Consider the following 20,728-nt stretch of genomic DNA (forward strand, 5'->3'; position numbering starts at 1 on the left):
CTCAGTTAAAGGAAACCATGTGCTGCTCCACAGTCACAGTACAAGTGCTTCTCAGAGGAAAGCTCCATCTCAGAACAAATATGCTGCTCCTCAGGCACAGGAGGTGCTTTATGGGGGATATACAATTGTCAAGGCTTTAAAATGAAACAGAGGAGAAATAAACCTGTTCTTTTCGGAAATACATTAACTAAAACTTTGAAACATCAGTTGTTTGAAGAAGGAAATTTCATTTGTAGCCCTGCTCACAAATTTAACTCAAAGCCATTTTTAAATCTCAAGGATTCAATTACCTTAGCACATACACAACTGATAGATGAGCAGGCATTTTATCCGTAATTTTTTTTCTCAGCTTGGACACGCTTTAATTTCTGTTCAATTCTACACCTTTCATCTGCTTGATTTGAGATTCCTGTTTTAAATTAATCTTACCTTGCCATAAGGTATTATTGCAACTCAACTGTTATTGCTTTTTCTCTGAAGTGAGAGCTAAGTCTGGCTCAGAACATGAGGATTCAGCAGGAACAGCCAGCTCTCGATAACAGCAATTGTTTCCCAGTGCTTAAATGACTTACATGAATGTGTGTAAAGTACTACTGACCATTAACATGAAGTATTTCAGAAAAAAACTTAAAAATTCTAAAATAACATGTCAACACAAGTAGCCCTGCTTCCCTCAAACTCAACTTGCAGTATCCTCCTCAAACTAATTCTCCCCTGCTTTTTAGGTGAACTGTTTGTCTATAGAGAGGAAGGTCTAATAAACAAGTAAATCCCCTCAAGGCTTAGGAAACAGCAAGACAAATGTGGTTGGTTATAAATGAGGAACAGCACTCCTGGCCTACCTGCTGCCAAGCAAGCATTTCTGAGGTTTATGGCACTGGATAACCCCAGCCACCAGGGAGAAGCTTCTTGGCACTACTGGGAAACTCACTGCCCATTTCAGTAAAGACTGGAGAAGCCAGAGGAAATAATCAAGATGCCCTTTGATACTTCAGAATGGACAAGCTCTCTGGAGCACTGTGCCATTGCCTGTACTGATCACAATGAGCTTGGCATTATCCCCCTGCCTATGTAAGCTAAGCATGCCCTCTGCAAGTTACTTTGAGTTAGACTGCAAACATATTCCCTGGAGCAACAAGCTCTTCTGTAGCAATGTTATTATATTTAGGAGCACACACCAGCCTTCCTTCCCCTACAGAAGCCAAGAGATTTCTGTGCAGGCAACTTGACTTCAGGGGTCAAGTTCTGTCTCCCTCAAACTCTTCACTAAAGATGAACTAGCAAGTTCATATATATGGCTGGACTTTGTTTTCAGACTCTGTTCTATTCATACAGGCACACTCCTACCTCACATTTACTGCTGGATATCCACAGTCAGCTACCACAAAGGAGCTAATACACTATAAATCCACTCCCTGGATGACCTGTTGGGACCCTGTTCATGTACCCACTCTGTGTCATTTATATTGACATAGCATGAAAAATCAGGGACTCTAGAAATAGAAAAGAACATCTTAACTTCAGAGATGAAGAAACTGAGCTAGGAATGGGAGTTTGGGGTTAGGGACTGCACAAGGTCCCTTTTCAATGATGAAATAAAGCCACCAGGATGGCTTAGCAGCTGCCTTGCCATGGTAGCAACAACGCTATGGACACAGTTAAAACCAGAGCCAGTTACCACACAAAACAAGCACAAGGCAGACTTAACAGCATCCAGGGTGATATGCCTGGACATCTGGCTCAGAGTCATGGCAAGGCCAAACTCTTGCTTCATAAACCTGGACTAAAGCAGCAGTGCAGCAGGCACAACACCACTCTTAAGGCTGTAGGCAGGCAGGAGCCACAGGCTGAAAGGAGATGTACTTGCCCAGCAGTTTTTTTCCACACATTTGTGGCACCAATTTCAGCTAAATCAGGACAAGCTGCTATAAGGACAGTAATTAACCTCTGGGTATAGATGAGGCCAAAGGCCCAGCCACAATTAACACCTCACAGTCTCATGCATCCAAAACTGTAAGCAGAGGAGTCAAATTCCAAGAAACATTTTGCTGAACTCTACCAATTATGCCTCAGGTGCTGAGACTTCAACTATCACAATTAGATTACAAGATCAGATTAGATGTCAAGGCAATTGAGTTTCTCTAATGATATACAAAGCCTTTATGGTAGTGACCACAAGAACTGATAAGAGCTCTTTGCCATCTAACCTGTACCAGTTCATTCTCAGCACCAAGTCAAAGCCTTGTGCCAGTCCTCCATCTGAAACAGCTGATTCACAAGAGATAAATGACAGGAGACCCACGGGGAGTCAGGGAGGCATTCACAGCCTCCTTTTCCACTCACTGAAGGTGTAAGGGGCTCGTTCAGGGTGGTGGGCAAAAGAATCACTTCATTTGCTAAGAAAGGGACTCAGCGTGTGGGTTACCTCCCCTGTTATTCAGGGTAGAGCAGAGCCAGAATCTCTCACCCAGCCTCATATGTCACTCTGATACATCAGAAATTTTCTGCAGGGAAAATAGCACTTCTGTCTATGAAGTGCTAATGCAATCATTTCTCCTGCAATAACGGGTGCTAACCTTGTCTTCTTGCTTTTCATTTCTACTTCCTCCTCTCCTTGTGGGAAAAAAGGAATGTCAAGTGCTAACAATTCAATCTGTTTTGCAAAGGGAACCAATGGCTTAACAAAAAGAAACCACAACAAAACAAATTTACCCAAACTGCAATTAACTAGATTTAAAAACGGATGCAAGTCCATTAGTAAGAGTGTCTGCTAAGGAATGTGTGGAATTCCCAATGGCAAATTGAAGGGGTCGATAGCCAAGCCACTGATTTCAGTCACTGACAGCACAAATCATCTCATGCAAGGAAAAACCACATCACAGCTAAGTTGTTCTCCCCAGTTTCCTGTACCTGTCACTTGGCAGTGAATAATGAAGCCAAATAACAGGAACTGATCTGCTCTTAAATGTTCCTATGATGACTGAAGTGCAGAGATTTTCTTGAAAACCATAGTGACAATCATTTATGTTTCAAATGGCCATTATTAAATATGTTTCCAGGTATGATGTAGCAACAAAAAAGAAGAAAGTAGAAATTGGTAAAGGAATCATCTGCAACTTTAAAGAAAATATTCAGAATTTATCTTATTCACCTGCCATGAAATACTAATCAAGGAACATTTGGCTAATAAAATTCTTTAAACTTCGTAATTTTTATGTGCAGTTGATAATTTTTAATAGCATACTTAAGAGTTTAATTTCTCATTTTATTTAGACAGTAAAATAAATATTTTTCCATCATACCCTGCATTGAGTTCTACTTGTCCTTCACTTTAAGAAGTCTTATTTTTTATTATTTCTGCCTCGCTGCAGAAAGGAAGAAGGAAGTCACTCACATTTAGTTCTGCCACATAACAGATGAGAATCAGACCCTTTGGGTCATAACCCAAGTCTTTTCAACACATTTTCGGATCCAAGCAGATTCTCTGTGGTTTCAAATATCTCAAGATCCATGCCAGAGATTGGGAACAAAACCTTGAATGTTCAGCTTTAGATAACTAGATTTGAGGCAGACAAGATACACCCTTCTGTTCTTTTTCAGATGCTAGAAGTTTTTTTCAGAGAATTTATTTAAACAAACTGAATGTAATAGGCAGAAGCTACTCTTCCATAAAGGAGTGTATACTTTGAATAAACAACAACAGGCATATAAAGTTGAATTCAGTCTTCCTGAAAGTATGTAGAATTTATTTTATAAAATGAAAATAATGAGGAAATTATCTTCAATCTACTGAATAGTTCACTTTGTCTGAGGCAAACCCTAAGTTTCTAGACAGTAGCTAGAGGCAAACAGCATAAAATGGCAAACGCATCCACAGATGAAAGCATGGGCTAAGAGCAGCATTGTATTTTTTAAATACAAAGAATAAATGCAAAGGTTGAAAGCAACAGTGCGTCAATCAGTGCAGGAAACAGACAACAATTGCAGCAACAGAACTGGTTTGAAGATGTTTCATCAGCATAACTCATTTTACCTGTACTGTTTTTACTTGCTGGGACTGCAAGACAGAGGGCTGGGCCGCAGTGTTTATCAGCTGACTCCCCTGCGTCAAAGCTGAGACACCCACAACAGGTTTCACTTCCGACCGACCTCCAATGACAACTTTGATCTGCTGGCCTTGTACCTTGGAGTCTCCAGCCTGGGCTTGGGACACGGCCTTCTGCGACTGCGGGAGCTGGCTGTGGGGTAATGCTAAGACAATAGGCTGGCCAGACTTGCCCAAAGTTGTTACAATCAGCTTTTGCCCGTCCGGTTTAATACTCTGACTGCCTATTTTAATATCAGTGGCCTTGTTCAGAATAATCTGATTAGCTGAGATAGTGACAGGGGTCTGAGCACCAAGTTTATGGAGGCCACCTGGAAAGGCAGGCTTTACGGCTGCATTCACATCAGGACTTGGGGTTGTGGTGGTAGTCAGTGCTGCATCTCCCGAGTGGCTGCTGGGCGCAGGAACCGATTCCGTGGTGACTGTGGCTGTGGTGGTGGCTGAGGAGTCGCTGGTGGTGCTTATGTTCACTATTTCTTCCAGTTCTGTTTCCATGGGAATGGACTCTCCCCCCATGGGCGATGACACGATAACAGCCTCGATGCTGTCGTCCTCCACCAGAGTTATGCCGGTGTCCATGATTTCCTCAGGGAGCAAGCTGTTCACTTCTGCTGAAACCACCTCCATTTTAGTAGCTGTGGCAGTGATGGCCGGAGCAGGTACTGCAATATTTTAAAAAGTTATTGGCTTCCAGAAAACACATCTTTTCAAAGTTTTATGAATAATATTATCAAAGAAGAAAATGTAGTCAATTTTTTTCATACTGAAAGTATTGTGCATGCAGAGGAGGGTTATCATGGGAAAAAAACCCTGTCATCAAAATGTGACACACCAAGCTGAATTTAGTCTCTGTAATAACTTATATCAAACCTTTACAATATCATTCACTGAAGTAAAATAAAGGTATTACCAGTCCACTCTTCACACTCCAGTACACAAAGAAGCAGTATTTCCCCTCAGAAAATATGGGCACAGACATGTAAACTCACCAAAGTATAAAGCAAGAGTTAAACAGCTTTAAAAAAATCTAATAGATGATGATGTATTTTCATACATGCCAACATTGATTACCAGGTTATGTTGCTCAAGAGACTTGTTATCCATACCAGATGTAACATTCTTGTCAAATTTTCATTTTGGAAATCTCAGAAAAACAAATGACTGTTTAGTGATGGACTTAAACAACCCCAAAAGGTCAATCAACAGCTACCTATCACAGGATCAAGCTAAAGCCCTGCCACTCACAAGATGAAGAGATAATCCCTTGACGCTGGCTATGAAAAGAAGAGCTCAGTAATTTTTTTACTTTAATACTCACCAGAAAATATAACACACAAATTCATTATTAATTTGAAAGGTGTTCTAAACACAAACACTGTATGAAAATAAAAGGAATTTTATAAGAGCACCCAAATTATATATTAAACAAACCCCTGCAGTGAGATTCAAAGCCAGTGTCACTTCCACTTGAGAAACCTTACGGACATTGCTGGAAATGGCCACACTGGACCATTCCCCTAAAGCTCTATCAGTGTCAAGAGTCTGAGAACAGACCAGCTCCATGAGGCATTTTCTGCACTTGCTGACCCCAGGGGCACACTTGGGCCCTGGGTGAGCACACCACGTGGGTCTGCCTGCTCCTGAGTACTAATTATAAACTCAAGGGGACAAAACACTTCAAATTCTGTTCCCTACTTGCTAAGAAAAGCAGAGCTGAGTTTTAATAGTAATTCATGAGGAAGCGTGCCAGTGAAAACACTGACCAAATGCGGGGGTGACATTATTTCCTCTGGAGTTGTTGTGGGCTGGTTTTGTAGAGCAGCTAACTACAGAACAGCTTCATTTCACCCATAAGGTGGAAGGATTGGGGGAAAAAGCCCTGCTAGAATGACAGAGTTTCCATGCTGAGCTCCAGAGATTATGCTGGAGCAGTTCTGGCCTCACTGATTGCCAAGGGTGCCACTCTGACCCCCCTCACCTCAGAGTGCCAGCCAGACCAAGCTGCCCTGACACCCAAGAAGCCTGAGCTCTGAAAGAACTGCACTGACCCTCAAACTCACGGCTCACTTATTGGCAGGCATTTAAAGATACAAAGTTATCTGATGTCACTGCCAGAAATACCTCCTGTGGAAAGCATTTGTCCCCCAGTAACGCCTGCACAGGGATGCCAGCCCTGGTAAGCAGCCCTAGACAAAACAGCCAGCTCTGAGGGACACATTAGTAATAGCATCACATTGCTGCCTAAAGTCAAATAGGTTAACTGCACAAATGATTACTCAAAAGTAGACTGTTTTTGAAGACAGCATATGTTAAGGTCACTAGGTCTTCTGAGCTGTGTCACTTGACTGTCACCTCAGCAACTTGCAAAGGCTTGCAGCTCAGATATTAAAACTTCAAACTATTTCAGTTTTTTTTTGAACCAAAAAAAAAAAAAACGTCAAACCAAAGCATCATCCTGTTCTATACTGATATGCACACAAGGCTTGAATCCAGAAGTTAAGACTCCTAGTGTCAAGCACAATCCATGTAATGATTGCTTCCAAGTTTGAAAAGGAGAGAATTATCTAAATTAGACAGTGGGGAAACCACCTCACTTTGTAATTATAAATAGTTTTAAATAATTTGCTTTTGGTTTCCATTTGTACATGTTTTTCCCAAGAAGAATGGCCTTTCTTAGCATCTTTTAACAGTATGATCATAAAATACTTAAATATATCCAAGTAGTTTTATAGTTCATCAGTTATTTGCATTCTTTATCCTTACCATTTGGTTATGTTACAAAGTGGTTAAATGCTTATTAAACACCTATATCTAGCAGAAAGCATATTTATATTAAAATACACAGTCAGGCTTTTAAACAGCATTTTGAGTCCAAACTAACCACTGCAAGTCAGAATGCAGAAGAAAAAGAAATATATCACATCTAGTCTGGAATCAGAAACTGAGAAGTGAAAAGGAAAGAAACATTACTCATAGTTACTGTATGAACAACTCATGGCTATCACATAGGAAGATTTTGCAGTTATCAGGTAATTTTAAACTTAGCTTCCATTATTGTATTCAGGCTAGTGCACTCAACAACGGCAAAGAACCAAAACACAACCCACTGGCTCCATTTCTTCTCTGCAGGTTGGACATGACTGGAATAGATACTTGATAGGCAGCAATGAAAATTTCATCCTGGCTATACCAGAGGCTGCTGTCAAAGGCAACTTCAACATCCCTGCAGATTTTTACTTCTTCGTATCTAGCCAGGATTTCTCAACAGTTCAGCTGTTTATTTTTTACTAATGCTTTTATACAGTTTCCCTTTTTCAGCTCCTCTGCTAAAGCGATTATCAACAGTAAAAACGTGCCAACCTCTTTTAAGATCCTAACAGCCTTGAGATTGTCAAGAAAGGGTAGCAAATAGTTTTAACTATTTAAACCCTTGAAAGTTTCCTTCACTTCAGCAGCTATGTTTTGAGTACTGAATAATGCACAAGCTCTGACTACAACCCCTTGAAAAGATGCATCACTACGTGTTTACTCAAAGCCTGAAGGAAAAAGTCAATCTAGACCAAGCAAGGGTTTAGCTTTAGACTGGGAAACTCAGCAAATATTCTAGGTTCAGATTACTAAACAGATCATTTTAGCCAAAAAATAATGGCCATACAATTAAATAAAAGTTCACTGAAAAATTCATATAATGAAGATTTGTAAATCTAGCTCAGAACACCCAATTAGCCGAACACATTACAAAAATGATGACAGTATGCTTTAGTCTCTTAACTAAGTCCTGGATCAACAACTCTGAAAAGTAAGGAGAAGGTAGAGGAACAGTAAGGAAAAGGAGAGGAACAAAATCTAGGTGCAGTAAGGAACAAACTGTCAGCTTGAGCAAACTACCTGTGATCATCTTACTCATAAAACAAATGATACCTGTTCTTGATATTCAGGAAGAAAAAAGTATATATGATGGTGTAAAGGATAAAGAGGATTTGTAAGGAAGAGGATAAAGAAAATTAGGATTGTAGGCAAAAATACAGAATGGTATCTGACCGGTATCTGTGAGTTTTGATCTTTTTTCTCCATCACTAGCATGTCACTGCAAAATCTCTAAGAAACTCTGTTAAAAGTATTGAGATCAACCATATCAACATCTTTGGTGATAAATACCAGAACACCCACACTAAACAGGGAAAATTAAAAAATCAATATAATTAAGCACAGTGATCTACAAAGAAGTAAACAAAATGCAAGACATAAAAATGTCTTATACTTGACAATAACTGCATTTTATTACATACAGAAACATCTCCATTTCACTAAGAATAGCCAACCTTCCTGTCTGCAACCCTGAGCAGTTTGAGTAGAGTGACAGGTTACAAAACCACCAGCAAGGCTATGTACTGCAAGCAAAACACACATTGATAAGTTCAGATTATACAGAAACAAGGCTGCTGAGACCAGCTTTACACCAACTCCTGGGAAGGTGATGCACGTTAGCAAGGCCATGACAACAGAGCAGAGGGCCAAGGCACTCATCACCACTTGTGGCTGCTGGCCTGGTGGTGCTCAGCCATGGGAACACTCTGGTATAGCCTGACAGATCTAGGAACACTGGCCAGACCTGCCTTGAGTCACTGGCAATGCTCATTTTTTAACCACATTCCCAAGTGTCACTTTCAACAGAAAATAAGGAAACTAAATCAGTAAGTGTCACTTTCAACAGAAAATAAGGAAACTAAATCAGTAACAACTTTTATATGAACACCTCTTGAAGCAGAAAACAAACTCACAGCAGTCAAAATCAAAAGCCTCGTAAATGCAACACATTTAACGCACCCCTGCAGCAGCAGGATTCTCCTGGGACCAGCAGGAAAATGCTAAGTGAAACTAAGTATCATTGCCAGATACTGCTGTATCTGCTAGCAGTTCTTAAAGCTGGGACAGATACACTTGAGAGTAGCACCCTTAAGGGCCAGCAAGAGCAAATACTTTCAATTGCTGAGCTAAAACTGTGCAAAAACCCTTAAAAAAGAAGGATGAAGAAGAACAATGAAGCCTGCCCTCAAGAAAGAGGAGAATGAGGCTGAAAACCTGAGTCAGATGAATGGCAGAAAAGACTGGACAACCTAACAAGAAATTGTTCACTGCAAGTACAGTGGACTCTAATGAAAATGAATATAAAAGAATGCAGGATCAACAGTTAGTCAGTACAAAAGGGGTAATATTTGGATTTTCCATAGCTGAGATAAAAACGTGCCAACACCATCTCTTCTCTTTCCAATCAAGGTGCAGCAGAGGACTGCCAGCAGGCTATGGCTCAGATGTGAGGATTTTAAAACTCAAAAATCCCACATTTCATGGTTACATTCATAAAATTGGCATATTTGAACCTTAACTAGCAAGGTTTAAAAACACAATATATTTCATTCCTAAGTCCATTCATTAGAACAAAGGCAAGAACATGAGGAAAATGGGGAAATACAGAATAGATCCTTGATGATTTAAGTGAGAAGCATGAGATGCTGCCAACCACATTTTAGTTGCTTAAATGCTTTTCAAATTTTTTAGCTTGTGCTTATCTGCTCTCTCCAATCCTGGCAGATATTTAAACTCCTGAAGGCTGCTGAGCTGAAGAAATCCGATTTTTTGGGACCTTAATACTTGGAGATTAAGCAATTTGAATTGCCCAGCCCTCAAGTGCTAGTGCCCAGACCTTTGTGCCAGGGCAGGGACAGGTAGCAGACCAGTCTGCAAAAGGTGTGCCCAGGTGTTGATCTCCTGCAGCAGCCGGTAGGAAAGAGTTGGATGGCGGCTTCCAAGCTGCAGGAGCCAAAGAGCCCAAAACTCTCCCATCAGCACACCCAGAAGGGACAGGGGAAATAATGCTGAAGAATGGAGGCTTCCAACACCAAGGACTGGCAGGAGGAAGAGACTTCTCTCAAAAGCTGAGGTGCCCCTGCCAAACTGCTTCACTGCTCTGCAGACTGAAGAGGAAACACCCATGACAGCAGGGAAGATGCTGGAGCTCAGGCAGCCCCAGGGACCCCCTTTGCCACCAGCAGGGGTTTGGGAGCTCACAGCATGGGGCTCATTCAGAAATCTGGTCTGTCAGGGACTGGGGGATCCATCTGACAGAGAAAGGAAAGGGATCTTTGTCCATAGGCTTGTCTGGATGGTGAGGAGGGTTTTAAACTAAAGGTGTCAGAAGAGGGAAGCCAAGGACTGTGATCTGGAGCAGAGTCTGGCTGGAGGCTGTAGCCAGCAGTGTTCTCCAAGGGGTCAGTACTGGGTCTGCTCCTGCTGAACTTGTTAAATGATCTGGATGAAGGGACAGAGTGCATCCTCAGCAAGTTTGAGGATGATTCAAAACTGGAAGGCATGGCTAATACATCAAGAGGTTGTGCTACAAAACAGTGAGACCTGGACAGAGGGGAACCTAATGAAATCCATCAAGACTAAGTGCAGGGTCCTACACCTGGTGAGGAATAATCCCACACACCAGTACAGGCTGGGGGCTGAGCTGCTGGAAAGCAGCTCTGGAGAAGGACGTGGGAGTTCCAGGGCAGAAGTTCCACGCAAGGCAGCAGAGTGTGCCCCTCTGGCCAAGAAGGCCAATGGTGTCCTGGGTGAGTCAGGAACAGTGGGGTCACTGTCTAGAACTGCTGCCCAGAGAGGCTGCAGAGTGTCTTTTTCTGCAGAAACCCACCTAGACACAAACATGCAGCCTGCCCTAGGTTCTGTTAGACTAGATGATCTCCAGAGGTCCCTCCCAACCCCAACAATTCCCTGAATCTGTGAGCAGCTGGAAGCTGTAACAATTTAAGTACAATCCAGTGGAAACACTGTATTGCAGTAGCAATTCATTCACCTACTTTTCTTCCTCTTCCTAATCTCCCAGCTCTTGGGATGGAGTAGAATAAAAGCATGTTGCAATTATTCAATCGTGGAACAGTCACTAAACTCTCTATGCTGCTATAATTAACAGATAATAGTACAAAATATTGACAAGGACACTTAAAACAATGAGCACCCACTCCTGACCAAAAAAACAATACATAGAGGAAGAAAGAGATTATGTTCTTTGCAGACAAGCTGTAAAGAAAAAAAAGGTTTTCAAAAATATTAATGTCTTACTGTCTTCAAAATAGCAAAGTTTTACACAAATGCATCTTCTTCCTTCACCACAACAGCTGCTACAAATTCACTTTAAGACTCAGCTATCTTGTGACCTATAGCTGTTCTCTTCACATCAAAACCATTTCTCACATAGAAGGAATCTCAGCATGCTACCACAGAAACTCAATTATACACCAAGTACAAAAGCAATTTTTACAATTAAACTAAAAAGGATATTAGAAAGAATACATTACCAAAAATCCCCACAAGCCAGATCCTTTCAGGCAAAATGGAAGGTGGAAAGAAAAAGGACAAAGCTTTAACTAAGTTTTCAACAAAAGCAGCATGTTATACAAATTGCAAATGGTTGAATTACGTTACATGTACAAGTGAGTGCATTGTTTCCTAGAAAACCAGCATTTCAAAACACTGGGACATCTAGCTCTGGATTGGACAACCCCCTTTCCACCACAAGAAAATACTACATTGCCCAAAGGTACTACTTATTACAAAAGAAGATTATGAAGGAAGAACATTCCAGCTGTTGAGAGGTACTGAGCAGTATTACTGAACAAACACAACAAAACCCCAAGCACTCACTCAGAGTCATTAGATAAAGTCTTAAACACTTGCTGCTTGTTTACCACACACTTCACTCACAGCAGCTTTCCAGGAAAGTACTGGAAACAACATTCCATGCAGCAGAATACTTCAAAGCAGTTCAGATTGCCTTCTGTAATGGGAAACAATGTTCTACTTCCAAGCAGAGCTTTAGGCAAACTAAAAAAAAAAAACAACTAGAAACTAAAAATAAGAACACTCCTCTTCGCCTTTCCCTTGGTTTGCACGCCAGTTTTAGTCATTTTCAAAACATGCCATAGCACAAAAGCTGAAACAGAACTGCACAGGTGCTACAACCACTAGATACATTCTGAAGGTGTTCACTCCAGTGAGCAATCCAAATTCGGTGTTTGTGGATTCTAGGGCCCTTACATTTAATCAAGTGCTTCTAACCTTATGTCCCATACAAACTTTGTATGGAAGTTTGGGGTGAGACCAAAAGTAGAAAACCTTAAAATAACTTCAAGTATTTTAATTTTTTGCCATGTTTAGTAGGCCAATAGTAAGGCATTACGAATCTAAAGCTACATTGAATAAACATGTATTGAACTTAGCCTGACTGATAAAAAACCAAAAACCAAACAAACCTGAAATGTGAGGAGTACTTATCACTAGGCCCAAAAAAAATGCAGATTTTTGTTTTCTATGTACAACTTGAAATAAAGGTCTTGCTCTCCAAACTCCAGACACCCCTTGAATGTGAGGCTACAGAAAAATTCAGAAGACACAGCAATATCACACCAAGAACACTCTAAACTACAAGTGTGAAAACTACCACCATAGGCTCGATATCGAGTTCCCCACAAACTTTTAGCAGGTGTTATCATATTGCACACCCTTAAGATCAGGCTTGCTGCCAGCAATTTCAGCAAGAGTACATTTTAGAGCTGTATTTATGAACAAGAGTTCATCACCACAGAATCATAACCTACCAGTTTTGCTGAGACTTCTAGCTGGGAAGCACAATGATGATCCAAGTGCATCTCATCTATACTACACTAGCACTGCCCAGTTAGGTACAATACATGAAGCCCATTCTAACTGAAACAAACCCCCCACATGACACTAATTTCAGTGAAGTATTTAATTTCAAAAAAATATGCTAAAATGACAGAAAATTTTGCCCTAAAAAGCTTAATTCCTTATGTGTCTCATGCAATCATGATCTTTTTCAAAGTTAGAACATCACAGAGACGAAAACCCGAGAAAAACCTTAAGACAAAAAAGTGCCATGCTTTAAAGGTAGTGCTGTCAAGATTTGAACATAGCAGTGAAAGCTGCTATGGCCACCACCACTGCTTTTTAAACTCATCTAGGGTGGCTTTCTTCATTTTTGACTCAAGTGGAGCATTAAAACAAAATTACAGATAGCCCAAACAGTTAGTTTGCAGTGATTTGCAGGAAAACATGCTTCTAGCTGCAATCTCAGCAGTTCTACCAGCTTTAAACATGACAACACTCTAAAAGTACAGAATATATTGACTTGCAGATGGGCTGAACTAAAGATAAATGTTCACCTGCAGGAAACCAGGACTACATTCAGATTCCCTCGTTCAGAAAAACCACTATTAACACCTCCTTCCCACTTCAGTCTCTAGATAAAGCACTTTTGTATTCCTTCTGGGAAAACTTACTTAAACAACTATGACTGTGCAATAGCTGACTGACCTTTGTGGAATGAAATTTCACATTAAGATTTTGAGTTGAGATCAATTCAACAGGAGAAATAGGAATTTCTGTGGAATCTTCATCCCTGCTCCAGTACCATGTGGGTCCCTTCAAATGCAGGCTGCTCAGACCTCCGAACTCTCATGTGTTGTAACATGACAAGTTGAAGAGCTTCTGAAACACAAACTTGTAAGTTTCATTAGCTGTAGGTAAGAAAACCAACAGCTTTGAATAAGCACTTCAAAAATCCCCAAAAACTTAGGGACAGGACTAGCCAGAAAGAAACATTTCAGTGACTAGGACTACACTGTATCTCTTACAGCCTTGGTCTCAATATGCTGAAAGTGACACGGCAAGATATCAACACTGTATCTTACACTACCCCTGGAGAAGCTTTATTCCACACAACATGCCAAGGCCACTGAGCAAGAAGAGTTCTTAGGATGCAGGCTCCATGCTGCTCACTGGAAGTCTATTCCAGTGCCCCATCACTCTCTGGGGGAGGAACCCTTTCCTAATACCTAAACAAGCAGCAGGACTTGAGAAAAGCCCCAAATCTTTCCTTACAGGATACCCTTCCAAATTGGATTTTCATGCCAAACACAATCAACCACCCGTTGGACAAGTCACCACTACACTGCCTGAGTTGATACAGATCCAGAATGTTCATCTCCTTCTCAGAATTCCTAAGTGAAGAAACAACAGTATGAAAAGCCTTAACTGTATTTTTTCATGCAAAAAGTTGTTTGGCTTTTTCAATGTAGCAAGATCTAGCTCTTTATTACATCTAAAACCAATTTGTGTATACAAAAGAAGCTTTTGCCAATTTTTTTTTTTTGACATCTTTGTCAGTTCATAATTTTGAGGACTGGAGATGAACAGTGATTAACACATGACAGGACAGTGGAGCTGACCTGCAGCCTGGCAGGTTCTCTGTGTGACTCAGCTGCCCTGGTTCATGGCTGCACAGTGAGCAGCACCACACACCCACAAAGAGCTGGACACACCTGAACCAGAGGCTGTCACTGTAAATTCGCCCACAATCCAGCTCGGGACACACATCCTAAGAGCTCTGTGTCAAACTATAAAGTCCACTGAAACCAATCCAGCAGCAGAAATAGAACTTGAAAATAACTTTGGGATGTCTTTCTGCAAAATTCTATAGCATCTGCATTTATCAATGTCATTAAGAATTTTTGTTAAGAATCCAGGACATTCAACTTGTCAAAATCTTTCATTCAACCTATTTCTTTTTGCTGACATAACACCAAAACTCACCTTCCTGTTCAAGAAAGAACGAGTTCTTATTTTTCCCAGTCATTCCAGTAGCGACAGTAAAATCTCACAAGTAGCCTCTCTTTTGCCCATTTTCTGCTTCTCTGCTGTGGAAATCCAATTTTTTTTTGTCCACAAGAAATGAGAGTGACAAACTTTGCCAATATCACTGACTGCAAAACTGACTACAGCCTTGCTGGTCATTGCAGGGTAGCCAGTTCACAGCACTGGCACCAAAACTAATCTCTGCAAATGGAAAAACACCGACTGGTCATTTAATGGTCCAGGCATTCTCCCAGCAAGGAGAAAACTTATTTTAAGAAAAGTTCAATGCATAACAGCACAAGGTTCATAGTTCCCAGAGATTCTTTACTGCCTGCTAGTGCAAAGGATTTAGAACACCTACTTATGCAAAGTAGTATCAAATCACACTTTAGGAAGTGAAGATAACTTGTTTGCCTAAGTCGATTTCAAGGGGAAAACAAATAAATCTTAGAGAAACAAATCCTTTTATTGAGTCATTTTATAAGCAAAACAAACTAAAGAACAGGCTAGGTAATCTCCTTATTTGCTGTGTTCTCTCATCCCTTTTTGACAAATACAAACAAGCACATCAACTATTTCAGGCAACTGAAATTCACAAAGAACAACACAAAAAAATAGGAAATGCAGTTCTTAAGAAACTATTGACACCAGATATGCTTTCATTCATTTTTAAGAAAAGCCTCCACAGAAGTATATGTATAATCAAGACTCACTCTGCTCTGCTGGCATATTGTCAAATGAAAGAGCACAATTGCACGTAGGTGATCTTGCTGTACTACATTTCTCCTAATTAACTGCCATTCTTCAATTTTGCTATTTTTCCAATAATGGGGAAAATAGTGTCATTCATTTTAGGCATTCCCCATTTTCTTACTCCCTCTGACACTCCATGTTTTATCTCTAAAACGGAAAAGTTTGTTTTGTCATAAAGCAAAGAATTACAAAATCACTCAGCACTGTGTTTTTTCAACAGAGAGGCTTTTGTTTAAGCTTACTGAGCTAGAGATGCTTTAACAAAATGCGTGTCATGAAACCAGAAAAAAATGAATCCATGAGGAAGCTATGATTAACAAGGGTAAGTGGAAAAACTAATCATCTAAGACTGCAAACTCACCATGTTTGCATATGTAATAGCAGAGTGAAAGCAAACAGCTTTAACACAGTAACAAAATAGGTATGTGGAAAACAGACAAAATAATTTCCATTCTCTTTCCCAGTCTCCACATAAGACAAGTCATGGAGGCAGTTTGTCTGCATGCTTCCCAGAGGATCATGGCTCTAGGTTTATCAAATACAATACCAATGGCAAACCATAGCAAGGAAAAAACCTCAACCTCACTCCTTATCAAATGCTGAATACATAACCAGTGTAAGTATCCACTTCTTTCTCCAACAGTTATAAGGAATACTTAAGAAAATACCAGGTGTTCTTCTACCACAAATTAACCATCTATAGTCACAAAATAGTTCCCAAGGCAACCACAAATCCCTCAACCAATGCACACCATTCCCTTCCCATTACTCTACATTCTGCTAAGTGACTGCTCGCTGCCTCAGACACCACACAAACAACTGTGTGCAGCAGATCAGAACAATGGGCAAGGTACACAAATTAGCAACTCCTACATGTTTGTCAAGTGATATGTACATGAGAATTTTATATTACACAGTTGAGGGTTTTGGGTTTGTTCCATTTCTTTTCCATGGGAAGACTGCTTAAGTTCATGTTTCCACTGCCATGTTTACTATAGAGGTGCTAGGTGATTTGTTTTTAAGACTGGGGAGAGAAAAAACCAACAAACCAACTTGTCCACATACCAGCTACGAAGATCCTTCTTCCCTCGGCAATTTCTGAGTAATTTATGCTTCCATTATAATTTTAAAAGGAAAAGCAAATCTAAAAATCCTTACATGTCAACGAACTGACAATTATACACTAATAAAACAAGCACCTGCTACAATTTCCTAAGATTCAGTGTGAGCAATATCCTAGCAATACCTTTATGGCATGGTTATTTCAAACAGCAGCATTTGCAGCTCTGTGTGTACCTGAACAGCAGCATTACTTTCCCTATATTTCAATTCCCCGTGTGTATTAAACCAGCACACTACTGCTAAAGGTCTCCTGTCCACCTTTGGCATCTGCCTTTTTGTTTCCACCCATTTTCCCTCCTTGTGCTAGCAAACATCTGTATAACCACAAGGGCAGCCCAGACGGAGCCAGGCAGGAGCAAAGCCATCCAAACCCAACTGCAGGTTGTCACAAACCCATTTTCTCCATGCCACTGACACTGGTGTCCAACCCAGGAAGAAAACTAACCCACAAAGTAGTAAACAAATTCTGGTGAGTCAGTGCGCTGAGACAGCTCTGTTCAAAGTCTGTGAGCACCAGAGCAGCACCAAGGGATCACACCTGAAAGACTTTTCACAGGAACAAGTTTCACCCAAGGAAAACAGACTGCTTGAGCCTCCAACAGAAACTGCTGTTACTCCAAAGGAATAGAAACCCCAAAGCAGACAGTCCCTAAAGATGGGGATTCAGTGCGTACCTAGAACGCACACAACAGATCAAAGCAGAGCCCAACACTAAGGGCACACCCCTCATGGGGGCAGCAACACCTCCAATAGCAGAAGGATGCTTCTGAAGGGGAGTGATGCCCCAATCAAGGAACTACCAATCTACATCCAGATCCGGAACACGGGAACCTCGCACTTCATGTAGCTTTGTGCCCCATGACTAATCAAGGGATTATTCTGTTAGTCTCCCTCTTTCTTGTGCAAGAACATTCTTTTCCAGACTTCTAATGTTGTCAGGTGAGCAAGCCTAGTCACAGGCTGTACTGAAAGCCACATGCTGCTTATCAGCTTTCTGAGCAACGGAGGAAACCAAACTATTCACATATAAGGCCTAGCAAAATACAAACCTTCGAAACAAGAATTCAAGAAACATTTTCCATTTCTCTTTGGAAGCTCTGGAAACTAAGAATAATAATTAAAAACCTGAAGAATCCTGAGTGTACCTCCTAGGTCCTTGCTATGAAGGTGCCCACCACACCCTGGCACTGCTGTAGTGCACAACCTCTGCAGGACATTAGGATGTGCTTCTCACAGCAGGTGTGTGTTACCTCTATAGCACCTATAGAGAACAAAAGCACAATCACACCAAGGGACAGATAAGGAACCACAGTTTGTTGATGAAGTGGAAATCAAAACACAACACCCCTATCTACCTTAGTTCCCCCTGAAAACATTTTTCAAACAAAAGTAAGAGAAAATAACCCAAGGGGTTCTGACAGTTTTTCCAAATCTAAAATAAATTATATTGCAGTGTATGAGATAACAACATCTCTAAGATTGAATTCTGACATCACCCTTCTTATGCAACCGTGGTTAGCAGCTACTCCACCTGAAAGCATTTAAAACTCCTCAAGAATTCTGACAGAACTGTTCAGAACATTCAGTTCAAAACACGGACATCAAAGTATAAGCAAACCAAACATCAGCAAATAATTCTTGATATGTAAGCTGAACAAGCAGCCTTGCCTAACAAACTGCTGAAGCTTACTCCATTCACAAGGAGCATGAAGTACTTTTTTATCCCATTAGGGAGGCTGGGCTGTGTTTCCAAACACTCTCCAAGCCAGCCTATAAGATTGTTTGGCCTACAGAACAATACAACCACACATTTCTCTCTAGGTTGGTGCAACTCAGTACAAGGCATGTAACTAACATGTAACTCAATGACAGATATGTAAACTGGATGTCTTGATAAATAATAATTTAAAAAGAAAAAAAAAAGACAAGTCTAATGCATTTTATTTTACAAAAAGATTCCACTGACAAAAAAAATATATTCAGTTGATAATCTACTATTCTTCTTGCCTCCAATAAGCCAAAAGCTATTGTGAAGAAGCTAACCACATACTCAATGATTCAGTAACTTGCTATTGCCAGTTTCATGTAAACATTACTAAAAACACTTCAAATTATTTCGCTATATTCAGTATTTCCTACAGTAACTGCAATATATTTCAAGGAACAGTTCAGAAGGATGAAACCAATGAAAGGTGATTTAAATATCTATCCTTTCCTCACCTGACATCTTAACTCTGAGAGCTTTCCTCTTGATTACAGTATATTCCAGTGGGCAGTTTCATGCGCTCTCCATGCCACAGGGCTTTCCAGAACCCAAATCCTCAATATCAAACGTTACATAATTAGTACATTACATGCTTCAAAGTTAATATAATTAACAAATAATTTAAAACATTCCAAATACTGATATACCTCATAACAAGCAAGATGGTGACAAGAAAAGATGGGACTATTCCAAAAGATGGTCTGGCTGCATTCACAGGATCATTAAGTTGGAAAGGCACCCCTGGAAATGATCCAGTCCTACCTCCCTGACAAGACAAGGCCATTTGGAGCAGGTGACACAGGACCGTGGTCAGGTGGGTTTCAGATGTCTCCAGCGAGGGAGACTCCACAACCTCCCAGGGCAGCCTGTTCCAGTGCTCCGCCACCCTCAACATAAAGCTCTTTCTCATGCTGAGGTGAAGCTTCTTGTATTTTTCCTTATGGCCACTTATCCATATCCTGCTGCTCAGCACCACCAAAAAACTCTGCCACCATCCTCTTGGCACCCATTTCTGAGATATTTATATGCATTAACGACATCAGTCTTCTATTCTCTAGACTAAACAGGCCCAGCTCCCACAGTCTCTGTTCATACAAGAGATGCTCCAAATCCCTCATCATTTTCGTGGCCTCCACTGGACCCTCTCCAGTAGCTCCTCGTTTATCTCGTACTGCGGAGGCCAGAGGCGGCCACATTCCCTGGGTGCTGGGGGCTGTCCCCAGCCGGGCAGCGCGCTCGGGCCACAGGTGCGCCCAGGCACGGGCTGAGCTGAGCAAGCACCGCACCCGCTCCGCGGGCACGGCCGGAGCGAGCATCCCGCTGACACCGCCGCGGCCGCGTCCGGCACGGCTCCCCGGGAGCGACCCGCTCTTCCCGGCCGGCGCACACCGCCCGGGCCCCGGAGCCGCCCGACTGGCTGTCCCCGGGCCGGGCAGCCGGGCCCCGCCAGCTCCCGGCCCGGCGCGCCTGCCCCGGCGGCCGCGGGCCCCGCGCGGTGCGGCCAGCGCGGCCGCTGCCCCCGCGCCCACCGGGCCGGCTCTCACCTGGCGGGGGCGGCCCGGGCCCGTCAGCGCCGCCGGCCGCCGCCGTATTTCGAAAGATCCGCCATTTTCAGCCCGTCACCGCCGCTCCCGCCCCCGCCGCACCTGCCCCCGCCGCCCCGCCCCGGCGCCGCCCCCGAGCCGCGAACCCCAACCCCTTCCGCACCGGCGGCTCCCGCGCAGACCCCGCTCCGAGGGGGAGCCTGGCCGCGCCGCGCGGCCGCCGTGACCCCGCTGCTCCGCCGCGGCTCCGGGCGCAGCTGACCCCGGAGAGCGGCGGGGCGGAGAAGGGACGCGCCGGGCGGGCACCCCCGCGGCGGAGTGGCGGCCGGGACCGACTGTCCGCGCTATCCCGGGGAGGCCGGCGGGGCCAGCCGGGAGCCCGGCCCGCCGCGGGGAGAGCGCCCGGCGAGGCCGGGCCTGTTTTTTCCCGGCGGGAGGCGGCTGTCAGCCGTGCCCGCGCCCCCTTCCCTGTCCTCCCGCCGCCGCTTTCCCGCCCCTCGCACTCACCGGGCGGGCGGGCGCTCTTCTCCTCCCTCCGCTAGCGATGCCTCCGGCCGGTGCCGGCGCCCCCCGGTGCCGCTCCCGGCGGCCGCGGCGGCGGCGGCCGCGCCCGCGCCGATCCCGCCGCCGCGTTTGTTCAAAATCACGCGCCCCGCGCCATTCCCCCGCCGCATCCCATAATACCGCGCCGCCCTGGCAACCGCCGGCGCAGCGCCCCACGCT

The 20,728-nt window shown here is 42.9% G+C and overlaps 1 protein-coding gene across 4 annotated transcripts in view; it reads right to left on the reverse strand.

Annotated features, from left to right (window-relative positions):
- LIN54 (lin-54 DREAM MuvB core complex component) overlaps positions 1–20,582 on the reverse strand; it is a 39,820-nt gene extending 19,238 nt beyond the window's left edge. The window contains exons 1-3 of one of the 4 annotated variants that reach the window (XM_063156688.1): positions 20,513–20,540; positions 18,917–19,016; positions 4,034–4,767 (exon numbers count right to left, since the gene is read on the reverse strand). In XM_063156688.1, the coding sequence (XP_063012758.1) occupies positions 4,034–4,767; positions 18,917–18,923 (741 nt within the window). In that variant the 5' untranslated portion in view covers positions 18,924–19,016; positions 20,513–20,540. Of the gene's footprint in view, positions 1–4,033; positions 4,768–13,501; positions 13,676–14,779; positions 14,866–18,916; positions 19,017–20,512 lie in introns of those variants that run through there. The other 3 variants (XM_063156684.1, XM_063156687.1, XM_063156685.1) reach the window with 3 other exon arrangements.
- Between the last annotated feature and the right edge of the window lie 146 nt (positions 20,583–20,728).

Source organism: Melospiza melodia, chromosome 5 (genome assembly GCF_035770615.1).
Source record: "Melospiza melodia melodia isolate bMelMel2 chromosome 5, bMelMel2.pri, whole genome shotgun sequence".
In the NCBI taxonomy this organism is placed as follows: domain Eukaryota; kingdom Metazoa; phylum Chordata; class Aves; order Passeriformes; family Passerellidae; genus Melospiza; species Melospiza melodia.